Source organism: Octopus bimaculoides, chromosome 13, assembly GCF_046866305.1.
Source record: "Octopus bimaculoides isolate indiv1 chromosome 13, ASM4686630v1, whole genome shotgun sequence".
In the NCBI taxonomy this organism is placed as follows: domain Eukaryota; kingdom Metazoa; phylum Mollusca; class Cephalopoda; order Octopoda; family Octopodidae; genus Octopus; species Octopus bimaculoides.
This window is the reverse complement of record NC_142940.1, coordinates 64230725-64250986: the sequence shown is the minus strand read 5'-3', so window position 1 is coordinate 64250986 and position 20262 is coordinate 64230725. Positions and strand designations below refer to the sequence as shown.

The 20262-nt window shown below is 35.1% G+C and overlaps 1 protein-coding gene across 1 annotated transcript in view; it reads left to right on the top strand.

Moving 5' to 3' along the window:
- LOC106867773 (zeta-sarcoglycan) overlaps positions 1–8874 on the top strand; it is a 71073-nt gene extending 62199 nt beyond the window's left edge. The window contains exons 4-8 of the mRNA XM_089362001.1: positions 2888–2975; positions 4176–4295; positions 6563–6629; positions 7290–7413; positions 8539–8874. Of these exons, the coding sequence (XP_089218127.1) occupies positions 2888–2975; positions 4176–4295; positions 6563–6629; positions 7290–7413; positions 8539–8718 (579 nt within the window). The 3' untranslated portion in view covers positions 8719–8874. The remainder of the gene's footprint in view (positions 1–2887; positions 2976–4175; positions 4296–6562; positions 6630–7289; positions 7414–8538) is intronic.
- The last annotated feature ends 11388 nt before the right edge of the window (positions 8875–20262 follow it).

Below are 20262 nucleotides of genomic sequence, written 5' to 3'. Positions count from 1 at the left end.
TAAATTTGAGAGAGAAACCTGAATGCTAAAGAGTTAATATTATTCTTTTAGATTAAAATACAAATCATGTCACAGAAAACACTAGCATGCAACTGACAGCTCCAAGATATTTATAAAATACCAGTCATATACTTGGACTTAATGAATCAATTGTGTGGGTTTTATCAACAAATGATGTAATTATTTACAGGCAGGAAATACTCCAGAGTCAAATAAAAAAGTGAAGTAGAGAAAACCACAAAATCAAAACTGATAAGAGACATAAAAAGATTCTTCAGACTCTGTTATGAGTCTAAGACAAGAGTTAGTTCCTATGATTGGTTTGCAAATGTCTGCAAGTAATTATATTGTAATATTTAAATGCTATAAGCAAGGATGTACATGGCAATTTTCCAAAGTTGTCAAATTGGTAAATCTAAGATATTTCCACAGAAATGAATGCAGTTCTATTTACACAAAAATGGAACCAGATGTGTAATTTTTGTTAATTCTTTTACATTATTCTATTTATTTACTTATTATTTATTTTTTTGCATTATTTCATTTTATTTTTGGTTTTTTAATTTCACTTTTTCTAATTCGTCACTTTTCTTGAAAAAAGAATCCTTCACTCCAACAACATCTTTGAGGAGGTACCACAACAGGAAATTTTGTAAGGAAGAATATTGTGTTAATTGAAACTACAGTATCCTATCAATGACAATTATTTCACAAACTGTACAAAACTAAAAAATGATTGGTTTTAGTTTGGACAGCATTTCTACAGCCAGATGCCCTTCCCAACACCAATCGCTCTTGCAGACCCTGTTGGAGGCATCTTTCATGACATCCACACTATAAAGGATGCTGCGCTGTACATACACACACACACACACACATCATTGTCGTCATTCTCATCATCATCACTTAGCATCCATGTTCCATGTGAGCATGTGTTGCATGGGCTGACAAAACCCACTCTGCCCAAGGACTGCAACATGCTCCATTTTCTGTTTTAGTATAGTTTCTATGGTTGGATGTCTGGCCTCCATGTGGTCAACTGACTTACTATCAATTGCAGTCAAATGTCCTTTGAATCACATCTAAGAATTTTTTAAGAAAGAACGCATTGGATAATATAGCCCTAGGTATGTTATCTCCAAAAAGAACATGTGTCAGTTATAACCCTGACACATTTGGTTCTCAATCTGTTTGATCAAAGCTGAACTTCATTGACCCAGAAGTTTCGTGGTGTTTTTTTTTTTTTTTTGTAAAATCTTTCCAGAACAATGTCACAAAGACTGTCAGGTGAAATCGAAGGAAAGGAGAGACAAACAAATAGAAATAAAATGAATTTTAATGAAAACAAAAATGTTAACATTGAAATATATGATTATCTCCCTTTCAGTTTTTTTTATACTCAAATGGAAATAAATATTTGACCCTTGATTAATCAAAAGATTTCGTCAGGAAAACAAAAGGAATATTTTTCATCTTTTTTATTTGTGATGTTTGACAGTGGAACATCAATATGGTTACAGCCAGCTGAGTAGAACCAGCAAACGATTTGTATAAGGTCTTTGCAATGCAATTTCATGTGTTTGATATTGTAAGAGAGAGACCAATATCTAAAATGAAGTGTGTTGCTATCAACCTCTGTGTGTGTGTGTGTGTGTGTGTGTGTGTGTGTGTGTGTGTAGCTATTCTATGTGTTCTTTGAGTGTTTCAATGTATTCTACACAACCTTCTCTTACAGCCATCAATATCTGAAATAAAAAAAAAACTGTGTCCATATATCTCAAAGTGTGTGAACATATTCCTCTTGCATTTGTCCTCTATTTTTCCATGTAATCTGTAGCTTTCCTAACACGACACATTGAACAGAACTGGGTTGTCTAAATACATATTCAAAATAACTGGCTAAAAAAAGATAGAGAACAAAATAGAAAATGGTTTATTCTGCTCAGCAATTATAAAAAAAGAAAGAAAGATATTTAAACTGCCAAGCTTCACCAAGATCTGAGATTCCCAAATGAACACAAAAGTAGTGAAGCAAATAGAAAAAAGAGAAAATTAGTGACAGATAATTGTTTGGTGATTGAATATATTGGACGTGTAGATAAGAAAATGGTGATGCACTAAAATCTATGATTAACACCAATTTTTAACTCTTTGCAAACGAAGCCAACTCTTTTACAAGAGAAAAAAAATAACGAAGAACAAAGCCATTAAAACACTTAAGGAGTTGCATAGTTTAGATGTGGCATTGTGTGATATAGACTGCACGCACACACACACACACACACACACACACAGACACACACACATGCACACATACACATACACACACAAACACACACAAACACACGTGCACATACACACAAGCACGCACAAACATACACACACGCACACACACACCCACACACTCATACGCAAACACACATGCACACACACATTACAGAGCAGAAGTGATAACTTACAACACCAAATCTTCGATTTCCTTTTAATGAATAGGAGGTCTTAACCCCAAAATATTAAAATATTAGATAAAAGCACAAACCATTGTCTTATCTCAATTTCTTATAAATGACATTGTTTTAGTTTTCCAAGAACATAAAAAACACTTAAGAAGTTATTATTTAAAAGGCTATAAAAAATATCTCAATCGATGCAACACATCTATTCTCATCGTTTTGTCTTAAAAATAGAAAGGTTGCAGGATCAGACTCTCAAATGGTTTATTGCTTATATTTATCTTTTATTCTCTCTCTCTATCTCTCTCTCTCTCTCAAAATCCTTTACTCATTCTCTTTCACTTCTTCCTCTTCCACTCCATCCATTCTTGCTGCTATACTCTTTCACAACTCACTGACTGATCAAAATTTCCATTTTCTTCTTCTTCTTGCAGAAAAAGCCACTGTTTGTGGAATCCAGTGCAAATGTAACAATAGAAGCCAGAGATAAAACTGGTGCCGTAACGAACCAATTAATTATAGGTGAGTACTAATCATAGCAGGGCTTCCATATATGGTGTGACTGAGGAGAGTGGAATACGAGACAACTTGTCAAAAGTCTGATGGTTTCTATCTTGTTCACCATGAGTGTCACCAACAGGAGCCAAAGAGTCTTCGGTCACAGACGCAAACTGGAACCAATGTGGCCCAAATCACTACAAGGAAAACTGGAACCAAACTAACCCAGGCCACTAAGATGTAAATAAGGACCAAAGGGTCCCAGATCACAAGATAGAAACCAAAACAGCATAGATAGACTAAAGGGACTGAGTCTACAAAAATAGGGACCAAAAATAAGACAAAAATAGGGACCAAAGCAGCCAAGGTCATTGAGGTGCAAATTGAGACTGATCACTGGAAGTCACTCAAGAATGGAGAAAAGATAGTTAGATACAACCATCTTAAGTATGAAATAGCCCAGCTTTGGAAATTGAAGAATGTGAAGATAGTGTCAATTATTGTTGGGTCCTTGGAAACAGTATCAGAAGGCATCAAGAGGAATATAAAGGAAATGGGAATAGGAATAGGGTGCCCAATAGAACTGTTACAAGAGGTTTGCCTCCCTTGCACGGCCAGAATTACCAGGAAAGTATTAGATTGCTGAAAAGAACAGATAGCATGGTACCATACGCTGCAGGTAATAAGCCTGCTATGTATGCAAATCTCCAGGAGTTCTAACAAAACCTGTGATAAAGAGAAATAATAATAACGATAATAATAATCATAATCTCTTTCTATTGTAAGCTCTAGGTCTGAAATTTTGGGCAAAGGGGCTGAGAACATCCAAGTCTAGTGTTCAGCTGGGGCTCAGATTTGAATCAACCCAAGAAAAGCAAAGAAAAACGTCAGCAGACTTTGAATTCAGAGCAGAAAACCAAAAGAAAGCTGCTCAATGTGCTGACAATTCCGCCAGTTCACTGTCTTGATGATAATGATGATGATGATGATGATGACGATGACGATGGTGATGATGGTGATGATGATTTCTTTTGTTGGTGACAAGTGTCCAAACTATTGATAACAAATATTCCAAACAAGAACATTCCATTCCAACCTCTTCACTCTTACTCTCTTTCGCTGTGTTATTTGTTTTCTAAATCAATTTCTACTTAAAATATTTGTTTAAATTCAATTTTGTTTCTTTTCTTTGGTGTTTTTATTTTCTTCTTGTAATTTCCTCAGGAGAGAACAACATAGAATCCAGAGGTGATAGATTTGAAATCAAAGACAAAAAAGGACGAGAAAGTTTGGTTATTACAAGAGATCATATAGAACTGTATCGCAGTAAATTAGTACAGAAAGGTTAGTAATTTTAACGAAAGAAAAGAAACATCAAATATTCTTTACTCTGCTTCTGTACTTTCATTGATTTTTTTTCTGACATTCAAGCATACATATGTTATAGGTTAATGGCAGATTTGATGTTCAAGTCACAGATAATTTTCATGCTATTTTGATGGTATTTAATTTGCATCACAATTAATTCCTAAGAAGACATTCAACTGTGGAAGAATGGTTTTTAAATGCGGCACAAGGCCAGCAATTTAAGGGGAGGGGTTAGTTGATTGTAATCCCATTATCAATGCTGACTATATTGTATTGACCCTGAAAGGAGGAAGAGCCTCAGTGGGGTTTGAACTCAAAATGCAAAGAGCCAGAATAAAAACTGTAAAGGATTTCTTTGGACATTATTTCCTCTCAACAACTTTGAGGCAGAGAATCTCAAGTGGCTCTGACTTGCACACATGCAACGGTTGCACTTTTTGGCTCGAAGCACCATTCTCGGGGCTTCTCCTTGTGAATCTATGAAATGGCACAGAACAGGAATCACTCTGTGGTCTTTGGAGGTCATTTGGTCTGCCATCTCCATTTGGACTCCAGCAGATGATGTGAAGGGTTTCTCTTGAAATACTATCACAGATAAACACACACACACACACACACACACACACACACACACACAAGATTTTTTCTGGTCAACAAATAGTAAAGTAAGAAGTCAACTGGTTGACTGACTCATGGGGAAGTAGACATTAAAGCGATGATGATACTGGTGATGATGATGATGACAGCAACAATGATGATGATGGCAACAGCGACGATGATGATGATGATGATGAATGACTGAAATAAGAGAACACCAATCACGACAGAGCAGGCTATCAGATAACACCAGCAAACCAGAATACAATATTTGATACTAAATTTCAAGCTGAAACATTTCTGTAAAATAATGGTTCAGCATTGAAGCAAACCAACTTTTCTTTAAAAAGAAGGAAAATCTTTGATTAAACAGAAGCCAGAACATTTTGAATCATTTAGTGAATGAGAGGGAAACATCAGCTCAAAATAATAATGCCGGTTGATGATGTCTGACAAATATTCTTCAACTTAATGTTACCATTGCTCATAGGAACCTTGTTATAATTTCGTTCACATCTAAGTATGCCAGGAAAATGTGGAATCTGTTTTAGACATAAACAATCAATTCATATATATTCGTATGGTTGAGTCTTGAGACTAAAAGGAAGGTTCATCTAATTTTGAAATTTAAACTTGAGAAAAATATTGCCATAAAAACGGAAACCAATGAATTAAAAAGACGATTATCTAAATTAATGACGGAATAATTTTATTTAATTATTATTTATTATTTCCTTATTCACAACCCAGTTCTATTGATAAACGGATTTTACTTCTTTGGTTTCTTTCACAAGAATATTTTTTTTCTTTATTTTTGTTCTGTTTAAGAAAAAAAAATAGTAAAACAGGACCAAAACAGATGTGTTTTGGTTTAATGTTATAAGGGTGTTTTTTTTGCAATTAGAAAAAAATTGTTAATTTTTATTTAATTTATGAAGCCATAAATATAAGTGACTATGATTATTTCAAATGACCAAACTGTTTATCTGAATGATGAGGATGTGTGAAGAGGATGTGTGAAGAGGATGTGTGAAGAGGATGTGTGAAGAGGATGTGTGAAGGCTATTGAGAGGTTAAACTGAACAAAACTGATAAAAAAAAAAACACAAGACATTTTCAGCAAACACAAATAAAAAAAAAATCTATAAATACACTTTAGCCATGACCATGGATATTCTGTGACTATTTGATGATGGTTAGTATTCTCTGATGACTTCATGGAAGGTATGAAACATGTATAGGAGGAAACATGGAGGAAGCAGGCTTGCTTTTGGGATCATCATCATCATCATTTAACGTCTACTTTTCCATGTTGGCATGAGTTAGATCAAAGTTTATTGAAGCAGATTTTCTATGATTGGATGCCATTCCTGTCACCAACCATCAGCATAAAATAATGGTTTCATATTTTTTTATAATTAAGATATAAGCTGTTAATATATGAATGCAAAAGAGATAGTTGAATAATGGTAAACCTACTTTTGGGCCACCCTGTATATATAAATACCCATTATGTTGAGATCTCATTGGGCAAAACACTTGAAAATCAACCAAAAATGCTTCCCTAAACTCCATAACTCGAATCAAAATCAAAATGAAGACAATTCCATTATAATATATTTGTTTTTATCTTCTTTTCAATCCAGGCAACACACTCTTTGATGGTTCCATTGAAACACCAACAGTTCATTCACCAAACAACAGACCTTTGGTGTAAGAAAACGTTTTCTAATTGTTTCTCAATTATTATTTTATTATTTAAGCTCTAAAATATAGATTTTGGCTAATTTTTAGTTTTGTGTGAGTGTTTTTCTTTTTCACAATTTTGTCCGCCATTATTTTATAGCTGGTACATGGGTGTGCAGGTACGTGGGTACATAGACATGGATAGGATGGTACAGTTAAAGTTTTTATCCAACCTGTTTGGATTGTTGTTATTTTTTGACTTTTTCTCAACTCTGATTGGTTACCAGTCATAATGATGCCATCTTATTTTCCAAGAACTACATCATCCCATGTTAATTGTTGCTAGGGACACCATATTTCAACCTAGACCGGGAATGTTTTTGGTGTGTAAATTGGTGTAACCCATTGTGGTACATAGCTATATTTGGAAGTTGTTCAAGCAATGTGTGCATGGGTGGTGAAAGGGTTGCGGTGCTGAAGAAAGAACAAGAACTTCTGAAATATGCATGATACACCCATTACTTATTTTTCAGTAGATAAGAGTTGTAATTCCTCTCCTGTGATTCCCTGACCCTCTGCACCATACCCCCCATTGTTAAATTCAGTGTTTAAAGGTTTTCAATTATTTTCATAAAAAGAAATAATAATTTCTAATTGATTTCGATTTTTTTTTTTTTTATTGTCTAGAATTGAAGCACCAGAAAGTTCTGTGAAGCTGGTTGGTCACACAGGCGTTAACTTAATTTCAGCTTCAGGAAAAGTGGAGTTGAAGAGTTCACAAGACATCAGCTTCCATTCTGGAAAATCTTTTGTAAGTTAAAGACCATATTGTTTTTGTTTATTCCAAGATCACCCTTCATTCAGCTGATCTGTGACTGAGGACATTCCAAGCACAATGGCATTTTCCCCAGGACCTTTGTATATCTTGTATGACATTATTCCATATCTCTTTCATTTTTATGACAGTAAGATATGATTTGAGGGAGATTAGACCATTATTTCTAGCAGACAGAGAAATTGTATAAAGACTCATTTATTAACCCCTGTTACTGTAACTCCTTTACCTCAGAGCCCCCTGATCAAAGCAGATACATCCAGACATTATGTTACATAGACATACACAATGGAACTTTGGTTCATAAACAAATCAGTTTATGAACAATTTTTGGAAGATAAAACATCTCTGGTGATGAACAATGCCTTGAGTAACAAACCCACAAGCTGGCAACGACCGTTGGCAACAAACTGGGAGTCTCAAAGGCATCAGCATCTGATGGCGTCTAACTTCCCACTCAGTGCATGTCACTGCTTGAATTTCCTATGAAAAAAAGTGGTTTTCTTTGGAATGAATTAAATTCATAAGACAAGATTCCACTGTATATAGCCATATGCTGCACAGAGACATTCATAGGCATATGTTACATGTAGACATACACAGAGACATCTGGTGGTGAGACATGGTTCTAAGGTATTTCTTCTAGATTGTCTCCTCTTTGTTTATGTTGACATTTAAGTGAAATACAGTTTGATTCTTCTGTTACATTTTCCTTTGCTTGTTTATACGAGAGAGGGAGGGGGGTTATGCTGGAAGCTTTTGTTTTTTACAGCTGGGATGCCCTTCCTGTTGCTAACAACTCAGCTGAATAACCTGAGATACAGGATAATGTCTGTAAGAAGGTCAGTTGTTGTCCAGCACTTTCGATCATTGCACGTCCACAACAAAATTGTCTGGAAATGAAATAATTCAATGATACTTTCCACACAACAAATGGAAGTTATGTGAGTATCAAAAATTAAAGTGTTAGCTTGATACAATTATATAACAAGCATTGATGATAAGTATATTTTAGTTACTTTCTTTAATTTTTATTTATTCTATTAAAAATTTTTTTTTTAATATTTCTTTATTTCTTTATTTCTTTTTTTTTTTCAACAGATATCATTTGATGCCAAAGGTATTTACCTAAAAAATTTGAAGATAAATCGAGACGCAGGTGGCAATTCTACCAACTTTAATGCAAAAGTTTTCCAGTTATGTATGTGCAATACAGGCCGGTTATTCCTGGCGCCACCAACAGAAGAATGTATGGCAACAAATGATGCCTGTCGAAGATAACAAAATTTCTCTAACAAATCACACTTCCTAATCACATAAACTTCTTATTTGAGTGTTTCCCAGCATCACAAGCACCGGAATATTTCTATGCTGCATAACTCATGTGCCTTCATTTCTATCACAAGACACACTTCCCATAAAAAAAAGAAAAAGAAATAGATAAATATATATATATATTTGCACACACATATATATTATAATATTACATATATTACATATACACATTACATATATACATATGTACATAAATACATATATATATTACATATACACATATATGCATTACATATATATATATATGTATATATATAAAAGTTATTGTGCATTAATAAAGCTACCGTTGGTGTTTTCATGCCGAGAGAAATCTCTCAGCAATTTTCGAGCCTGCTACCAAGATGGAGATGAGTAGCAATGTTCATATCTGACAGGTTTGATATTTATTTAGAGATTTCTTTTGCATGAAACCAACGGTAGTCTTGTTAATCTACAAATAAAGAATATTTATCTACCACTGATTATTGAACACTCATCCTGACTGTTCAATACAAGTGTGCATGTGTGTGTGTGTGTGTGTGTGTGTGTATATATATATATATATATATATATATATATATATATATATATATACACACACACACATATATATATATATATTTATACACAAATGGTGGTGGATCTCTGACATTTGATGATGATGGTGATGATTCAGTTATTTGATTTACTGAATTATTTGCTTCTGCATTAAACATAAGTGGTTGAGTATTCCACAGACAGGTACACCTTTAACATGATTCTCAGTCAGAATCGGTGTGACAAGGCTGTGCCTTTTGAGTTACAGGTACGAAACCAACAACTGGGCTTCCATACAGTTTCTTCTCGTAGGATATGAGCTGATGTGAGTCGTTGAAAATGACATTCTCCCAAGATGGCACACAGCGAATTCAAATTCAGGACTTCATGGTTGCAAACAATGAACTTCTTAACTAATCAATCATACAATGCTCACACACACACACACACACACACACACACACACACACACTCATATGCCCAGAAACGTGTACATACATATATACACACAGACACAAAATATACCTTAAAAGCCAGAGAATTGTTCTGCTTTTGAAAATAGAATATCATTAAAGGACTTTTTTCTTGTTTTTCTTCTCAGCCTCCTGCGTAAAGGAGGGGAGGGGAACTAGATATAAAATAACTACTAAAATACTAAAAATAATAATAATAATGATAACGAATGATGAAATACCTTGCTACTGAACACTTGAACAAGCAAGACAACAATAACAACAACAATAACAAGAAAGATTGGACTAAAATCTAACAAAAAACAAAAACAAACTTTGTGTGTTTGAAATAAATAAAATTTTTAGAAAACAAATAAATCTTGTTTAATTCTGAAAACAACAACAAGTTCATCAAGTAATTAATTGGTTGACCCCCCCCCCCCCCCACTCACTTGCACTTCTGTTTCTTTGTATTTTGGTGGAAAAGGAAAAAAACATTGTACGGATTTTATTATTATTATTATTATTTATTTATTTTCTTTTTGAGGCCAACCATCAGAATGGTTTCAGTTTCAAATTAATGTCATCCACCAAAGCTTTGGGTTGATTGATACCATTGAAACGGAAGGGACTCAGTAGTGTTTAATCCATTGGAAACTTGTAGCCAATAGCAAATATTATAGTTTATTAAATGGAAACTGTAGAGAAACCTAGTGTATATGTGCATGCATGTGTATACACATGCACACACACACACATCAGTGAAAGACAAACACCTCAAAAGGAAATTGTCAATAAAATGTTGCACAAAAATGCTTTGTGGTATTTATTGCTCCCAAGTTACAAAGATATATATATATTGCTTAGGCCTAGTGTTAGAACTAAATATATAATTGCTCGAAAACAAAGCATCAGTTGAGTACAGAGCAGAAATAAGAAAAGAAAATGACAAGGGAATAAGAAATTGTGTAATGGCCCTCATTACATAATTTCTTGTTCCATTGCCATTTATTTAATCTCTCTCTCTCCCTAAATATATGTGTGTTTGTATGTCCATGCATGTATGTATACACACCACCAAAAAGAAAGGCCAATTTAGTGTGCCTGAGCTCAAATCTCATCATTAAAGTTATTTTGCCTTTCACTCTGACATCATTGAGGTATATAATAGTAACATACTAAACATTATAAGTAAATTATTGCCATGCTGGAGCAGAAAGAGGATTTTAGCTGCTCTTATTATCGCCTCACTACTTATTTCAGTTTTCTCGTAAGATAGAAACACAAGATGGACATAATGGGAGATAACTCAGTGAAACACTAACACTTGGGGATCATTGTCTTTTGTGGATGCTGGTTCTTATCCCATATGACTGACATAAACATGCTTGATGCTGCAGTCAATGTTTTGGTCTCTTAGTTTCCATACATGGTCGGCTGGTCTTCCAGAAACTTTCTCATCCTGGTGTCAGACGGATGAAACTACATTTGTGATCCTAACATGAAGACACCCATCACAATCAAACCTGTAACATAAGACAATCCAGGTTACTCGTTCAGAAAAGCAGACACTTGGCCTTAGACCGGAAATGCATCATAAAAAGAAGGAAACCATGCAACAAAAGTGATCAAAACAAATGCAGGCTTTGTACAATGGAAATATTATAGATTAAAGTAATCTGAGAACTGTCCAAACAGCAGAAACAAGATTATTTGACAACTGTCCCCTTGCTGATTAGTTTATTCTGTCCATCTTCATCATCATCATCATCTAACTAACTTCCTCTTACATCTTTGATCTTATATAATTTCCCTGAGAGTTTTTTTTCTCTTTTCTCATGCATGTAACAGCATTTATTTATGCTTCAGCTCTTAGTACTTTGCAGATATGGACATACATGTGGTCACATGTATGTGGTCCCATGCTTCAATGAAGCTGCTTGTAAGTGTGTACATCCAGGTGTTGTAAGTGTGTACGTACAGGTGTTGTGAGCGGGTGTATATGTGCTTGTTTGCATAAGTGCGTGTTCAGCTATGTGTGTCTGTGTGTGGGAGTGTGTATACAGCTGTGTCTATTCTCACTGCATCCCTTTGCACTCTGTGCAGATGCGCTCTGTTCATAAACATAGCTTGTTCACATTCGAAGTAAACTAACCTTTGAAACACCTGAGATATTACCTCTTTCACACACTTGCTTTCATCACTTATTAGTTTGTCTGCACTTGTATTATGATTTTCTTCCATGCACATGGCTGGTAGACATCTTGCATGTACAACCAGATGAATGTGGAAGCTTCAATAACAACACTGCTCTTGCAAGAGGCAACCAATAATGTCCCAGCACGAAACTTAGGACATTGCATTTTACTCTTTGATCTCTGCGTGAAGACACACCCCTCTTGTTTTTTCTATGTGTGTGTATGTATATGTCAGTTGAGTAAAGTGTCATCCAAGCTGATGTTTATTGTTAATTAAACTTATTTTGTAACATTTGTGTGTATTTATCAGTTTTGGTTTTATTGATAACAATTATCAACAACTTTTCCTGTGATCATGATTTGAGAAAACATATAGAAGTATGCTGAAGATCGGACATACTCTTGTAGGCAAGAAGTATAAAATAAAGTTTATTATAAACAACAAAAACACTTTGTAATTTAATAGCTTTCAAGGTGATATGTGTTAAACAGAAATTATTTTTATTTAATGAGAATTTAATAAAATTTAATTATAAGTAAGTGAAATTATGTTAAATACAAATAAATTGAATCCAGCCATATCGGCAATTCTGAAAACTTTTAGGTGTGAATTTTATATGAGTAGAGGTTTTTTTTAACACTTTTTATCCTGAAAATCACCTGCGTAAATTACACAGGTGCAGAAATTACATTAAATTATTCTTTCATTTTAAGAAACGTTTTTTTTTTCTTTCTAGAATCTTCCCCTCCAAATGATAAATGCATTATTTTTTAACTGTAAAATATCTTTTCTTGTTTTTGTTTATTTCTTTTCAAAATTAATATTTGCAATTGCTTGAAAATGTTGGACAATGACTAATTCAAGACAATTTTACATACTCTGTGTGTATGTATATATGTGCATATGTATGTGTATTTATGTATGTATGTATTTCTGTGTGTATGTATGTTTGTATGTATGTATGTATTTAAAAGAGTTCCAACTCTGTCTGTTTTTTATGTTTTTTATTTATATTCTTGTAAAATTTATGTGGGATATAGAATATGGAATATATAATATAATATAAAAATATAAAATAATATATATATATATATATATATATATATTAGAAAAAGTAATAAGGTACTCAGATATTTGGATGGTTGTACATTTACAAATTTTTATTAATATGTCACATGTTTTATAAATATTAGCGCTTGCACCTATTCTTGTAGGTTCTTCAGAAGAGTTCATCTGAAGAACCTACAAGAATAGGTGCAAGTGCTAATATTTATAAAACATGTGACATATTAATAAAAATCTGTAAATGTACAACCATCCAGATATCTGAGTACCTTATTATTTTTTCCAATATATAATTCCTGTACATCACCTCCAAACCTTCCAATATATATATATATATATATAACGTTGGGCCTCATGGAAGCAATGACAAGTGACCGAGACCTTTGGCAATATGTCATGCTTAAGAAGGCCCATCAAGCCAAGTGAAATTGTAATTGTGTCCACCCATGCTGGTGGCACGTAAAGAACACCATTTGAATGTTGTGCCTCATGGAGGCAGGGGTAAGTGAGCAAGACCGTTCACAATATACCGTACTTGAGAAAACCTGTCAAACCAAGTGAGTTCATAGTCATGGCTGATGCCAGTGTTAGAGTAACTGGCACCCACTGCACCTTTGGAGTGGTTGATGTTAAAAAGGGCATCCAGCTGTAGAAACCATACCAAAAGAGGCAAGATGGAGCCCAGAGCAGCTGACCAGTTCCAGTCAAACTATCTAATCTATGCCAGCATCGAAAATGGATGCTAAATGATGATGATGATGATGATGACGACGATATAATATATGTGAGTGTATGTGTGTCTGTTAGTTACATTTATAGATAAATATAGATTCATGTTCATATTTTTATGTATGAAAATTTTGTGCTCCAAAAAATGATAAAAAAAGAATGTTGTGAGTTCCAGCCTCAATGAAGATGATGTCTGTACATTTGTAAAGTATGGCACTTCAATAGAATCATAGAATATTCTGGTGTAAATACAGAATAGAAGCAGAAAAGATGAAGGTTAATCAACGTCTAGAACTTTCACAAGAACTCATTCCAGAAATACCAAAATATGATATACAATTAGCGGAGAGAGAATGAAAAGTAGTCCACACAGTTAAAACGTTACAAAAGAAATGTTGGCAAAACTTTCAAAATTCATTGCTAATTGATAGAAATGAAATGCTAATGGAAGTTGTCATGTCTAAAGAAATTCTGCCAAAATTAACTGCAAAACCAGGTTCTGTTTTCGCTGGATAATTACACTTTTATTTATTTATTTATGCTGTTATGTTTTTCGCTTGTTTTGTTATCCTCAAAAATTGATGAGAGTCAGCAAGTGGCAAATATATTTCCTGAACAAGTTTTTCTTCTCAGGTTAAAAGCAATGCTTTTTGTGACCGTTCTGTTTCTGAGTGAATTAAAAATGAATTCCAAATATGGAAGAAACCTGTTTGTTTCAGTGTTTAGAAATTTGGAATTCAAAGTTAAACTTAACGAGAAAATAAGACAAACAATCATGGCAAATGAGTGATCCTTGCGATCCTTTACCCGCATTTGGATGAGGCAAAAATGGAACTTCGAAAGAATTGTCTGATCAGAACTGTCAGGGCAATCTCCTTCAAATAAAACCCAACCATCTTAACAAACAAACAAACAAACAAACAAAAAAATTATACTGGACAAGAGCAGTGGAGCCAATTATAGAAAAATGAGAATGAAATAAAGAGGAGGAAAAAAGAAGCTGCAACCCCAGTTAATTATTGGTATTTTATTCATAAATTCAAAGTGATGGAACGTAAGATTGATCTTGTTAAGGTTTGGACTCAAAGTGCTAGACTCATCTACACTTCTCGTGTATACACACATACATATCACATCTCAATCATATATACATGCACACATCATATCTCATGTATACACACACACACACATCATATGATTGCAATGTTAAGAGCTGGCAGATTCCAATAAAAAGTGTCAAAGCTATGCCAGAAATGGTTGTTAAATTTGTGATGGCAGGAGTAGTAGTGGTGGTGGTGATGGTTGTAGCAGCATTAGCAGCAGCAGCAGCAACAACAGTACTGATGATGATGATGCTGGTGTTGTTGTTGTTGGTGGTGGTGGGGGGGGATGTTGATGGTGGCAACAACAACAACAACAATAATAATAATAATAATGGTGGTGGTGTTAGCACCATTTGTAATAAATATTTAAATGTAAACTCTGCCAGACGAGAAGGGTTGGTGGGTGTGGAGGGCCAGTGGAATTGAGTGGTCAGAGGTTTGACCGTTTTCTGAATATATTTTTAATGAAGTTGTTGTCCAGTTCTGTCCGAATCAAACAGAAACACAATGAAAGCAAAGATTTAGCAGAGTGATGAGAAGGTAAAGAAAGAAGAGGAAAAAATACCTTGTGGTATTTCTTCCAGGATTTTGAGCCCTGAGTTCAAACGCTGCTGGGGTCAACCTTGTCTTTCGATTTTAAGGATCAATAAAATAAAATCCCAATCCAAGATTGAGGATTGGCAGACATGATACCTTGTGGTGATTGTTCATTTAATCACTCTTCATTTAATTCTTGAGGTACCAAAATTTTAGTTCTACACAGATATGAGAACATGAGTATATATTTAAATCGGTTACCTGTACATGCATTGTTATACAGAAAGTATAAAGGCAGGTACGTAAAAGATAGGCAGAGAAACACCTGCTTCAGATGCAGACGAGGTGCAGCTGTCATTGTGTCAGCAGTTTACAACAATACATGGTCTGATCAATAAGTATCCGGACTGTTGGCATAGTAACGAAGCTAAAGCACGCAGAGTAAAGCTGCTTGGCAAAGATGGACCTTGAACTCTGCTGTGCATGTGCATTAAGTTTTAACATTATAGCTCACTTCTGCTGTTTACAGCTGTGCTTGGTAGGAAGGTGTGTAGTGTGTGATCGTTGCATTGACCATGACAGAGAAAGTTGAGCAGAGAATCTGCATCAAACTTTGCCAAAAGCTTGGCGATACCTGCTCAGAGACCAATGCAAAGTTTCTGAAAAGTCTCCATTGTTCTTGACACAATCAAAGACATTTTGTGCAATTGAAACCCGAGTGTCCTTTTGGTCAGCTGAAAGTAGTTTTGGCACAAACTTGGCAGACACGCATCTCATACTCAAATCTTCAGTAATAATGGACTGAACTGAACCGTAACTAATCTACACATCCTCTGATAACTCATGGATGGTGATTCGACAATTTCCCCTCACAGCTGCACACGCATCTGCGATATTTTTCTCACTTCTACTGGCTGTGGGTCTCCAAGAACGTTTGTCAATGTCGATATTTTTCCGGCCATCTTGGAAACGTCTGAACCAGTCATATGATTGTCTTCAGCTCATACACCCCTCTCCATACACTTTCTGCAACTCTGCATAGGCCTCTGAGCAGGTATCTCCATGACAACTTTCTCTGTCATGCTGTGCAATGTATTTTTGCAAAAAAGAGTGCAAGAGATACACATCCATTCTTGCAGGAACATGTAGAAAGAGCAATGTGTAAGTAGAATGGTCTCTGCAAATGGAAACAGAGAGAAACACATCTGCACTCACTCTGTCGGTGCAAATGGGAAATTTCTGAGTCATTTTATTGAGAGAAAAAGTAGGTTTTCTTTGTCATCAAACACACAAACACATGTCTACACACTTTAATTTTCATTGATATATGTACGCACGCTTACACAGTGGAATACTTCAATAGATGGTTCCTGGCATCAAACAGAATGTTTAAAAGAGAAAAACACACACACACACACACATATGCCATTATACACAAACACACATGCACATTCACACACATTTGTATATACGAAGTGACAAAGCGAAGAAAAATAGAATTTGGAATCTGTTTGAAATCTATGTTGATTGCCTGTTTACGACAGACAAAAAGAAAAACAAAAGAAATGAGAAGGAAAACAAGATGTAAAATGGCCAACAGCATTTCTTGTTCTTTGTATTTAACAGCACCAATAAATAGGTTGCATCAATTGATATTTACTACTACTACTGCCGCTCTGTATACTTTGGTTTATGTGTTGTTTTGGTTTTCTTGTTTCCACACTATTTTCCTATAAAACGTTTGTAAATCCTAGGGTTTCGCTTATGTTCTCACCTGTAGGATTTCTTTCCAAATCATTCTCAACATACCTGTTATTACTAATGCAATAAGCATTATTTATCTCTCAGCTTTCACATTTTGTTTTTTATTCTTCATAAATTTTTGTCATATCAAAATCTGTTTTGGATTCATATTCGTTGACTTCCTCGAAAGAAGAAAACAGCTTTAGAGTTTTCAGTTCATGATTTGATGCTATTTCAATTAGTTACCCATTATCCGTTACTATGGGAGTTGAAGTGGGCTAAGGAGATGTACAGTGACAGGGATGGAAGTGAGAGGTACGTAAGAGTGGCTGTAGTGAGCAGAGTTATAACAGTGAGGTGGGGAAATGATGGCAGATATGCGAGAGAATTGAGAATTGATAGGTTAGAGGTGTTAAAGATGCTGCTGAAAGATAACTGGAGAGGAAGAGAAAGAGGATGATCAGTGGGAAATAGTTGCAGGAAGGGATAATAAGGAAAACGAAGGGGGTAGATGTTAATAAGAAGTGGGTCCAGTGGGGAGAAGGAGGAAGTAGTGCAAAAAGGGGTCCAGTGGGGAGGAGGAGGTAGTGTAGAAAGGGGTTGAAAAATGTGCTCTTAAATGACAACAGCAATTGAGTAGTAGCATAGAGGAGAGATGGAGGGCTGAGTATTTGGAAGTTGAGACATATAGAATGCTTGATGGGGGGCAGGGATAAACATCTCCATACCATGTAGCATCACAGAATTATACAATTTGCCTTTCACCCTGAAAGAGAAACATTTTGTTACCAATGGAGGTAATCGTTCATTAGATTAATAACAGAAACTATCAGCTACTTCTCACGATTCCTTTGGGCATTTGAGAAACTCTATTTCTTCAAGCCCTTAGACTTTATTACACCTGTGCATCTGCCACATACAAGCTCTATTTTCTCATTAACTTCCCTGATAGTGCACTGCACTTCCTATGCACCCATAGCTTGCAATGATGGGAGCTCTAGCACTCGGCTTTCCAACATATCAAGCATGGCCATTTACCTGGTGTTAGTAGAGTCCTGTCAGTTTTCCTGCTTACTAAAACCCTGGTGTTTGCTAAGTCAACTTTAAGGCCCTTTGATTCGCTTTCATACCTGGAATTTCTTTTTCAGTTCTACAGATTCTGCAATTAGAATGAGGTTATCAGCATATAGTAATTCTTAAGGGTAACCAGTCTTAAATTCTGTCATGAAAGACTAGGAACCAAGCCCTGATGAGCACCGACCTGTACACTAAATTCATTGATGTACACATGATTAACACTCACCTTACTGACAGCATCCTCGTACATGGCTTCTACAGCCTCCACAAGCCATTCATTTACCCCTGGCTTCGCAAATGATTGTTATTTTACAGAGTGTGGGTCTCTATTGAAAGCTGTTTCAGATTGACAAACCACAATGGTTTACTTTAGCTAAATACTTCGCCTGCAGTTGTCTGACTAAGATGGCATCAGCATCGCATTTAGTAAAATTCTGTTCCTGATTAATTGGACTTCATTTCTCTTCATAACTCTCGTTACCTGGTCCAGCAATTTGATACTTCTGTAATTACTTTTAAGACATCTCCTTTATCATTGTAACACTTTTAATATAAAGGTCATTCCTGAGTGACCTTTCAAGAAATAGAGATTTCAGAACCATGGTATTCTGGTTCTTGGTATACACTCGTTTAATTAAATACACAAGAAACTTGAAGTAGCAATGAAGTGAATTATTTATTGCAAATGAACAAATAAACTCTGCCTGTTTTGAGTACTCTTTATCCCATTTCCTCATTGTGTGTGTGTGTGTGTGTGTGTGTGTGTGTGTGTGTGTGTGTGTGTGTGTGTGTGTGTGTGTGTGTGTGTGTGTGTGTGTGTGTGTGTGTGTGTGTGTGTGTGTGTGTGTGTGTGTGTGTGTGTGTGTGTGTGTGTGTGTGTGTGTGTGTGTGTGCGTGCGTGCGTGCGTGCGTGCGTGCGTGCGTGCGTGCGTGCGTGCGTGCGTGTGTGTGTGTGTGTGTGTGTGTGTGCAGACAAACATAAAAATAGTTTGCATGAAGCATTGTCTGATGTTGATGTTTTAATTTTTTTTTTAAGCCATGGATGATTTGTACTTTTACCTTGTCTTTCAATATTTCAGGGTTGGGACCCCTTCTCCAAGAAATCTTCAGAGAAATGGTGTCGTGAGCTCACAACACTGTTTCTCCAAAGATTTCCCAAAGAAGGCTTCCTAACTCCAAAATACTGAAATACAAGGTAAAAATATTACAACTATCAACTTGTATTATTTCTTGCATTGTTTTAGCTTAAAAAAACAACAAAAAAACATATCTATATATGTATGTGTTTATATATATATATATATATATATATATATATATATATATATATATATATATATATATATACACATATACATAATTATTGTTGTTGTTGTTGTTAATATTAATGAAGATACATTTCTAACTGATACTCAGAAAAGAAATTACATATTATAATCAATTCCTGATTCTCTTGAAGACTGACTAAATGGGAAATGCATTAAACTAGTGGGGGGGGGGGGCAGCCAGAAGTGTTGCAGACAGTTGTTAAGGCTGTCCCCTATAGCCTTAAGTTTATTCTACCTAATTGACAACAACAACAACAACAACAAAAAAATGTTAGTAAGGATGTTGTGTATGTTAAGAATTGAAAGATTGAATGATGGGGGTCACAGAAATGATGGGTGGGTCCCTATTACTTTCTATGAACTAAGTGTGACCACAAAGTCATTTTTTACAATCAAAATAATACAACGTTGTCCCCTCATCACAAATACAAAGTTTCTTTCAAAGCCCAAAGGTTTTTTTGGGTTTTTTTTTGTTTTCTTTTCCTACAAGGTGAAAACTTCTTTGTTACAAGTTTTATTTTATTCTTTCTGAAGGGATTGGGAAAGAGTGGAGTTGAAACGAAAGGCAGCATTGCTGGTTCAAATAGGATTTACCAACTTTAAATAGGAAGCACCAACTTTAGTACCGAAATAGAGTCATATTTCTTCAGAGTCCTTCCACTCTGTCTCTCACCATATTTGCCCCAAAGTTCTCAACATAACAGCAGTCAACTAAAAGCAATCTTTTAACAAACCCACTAC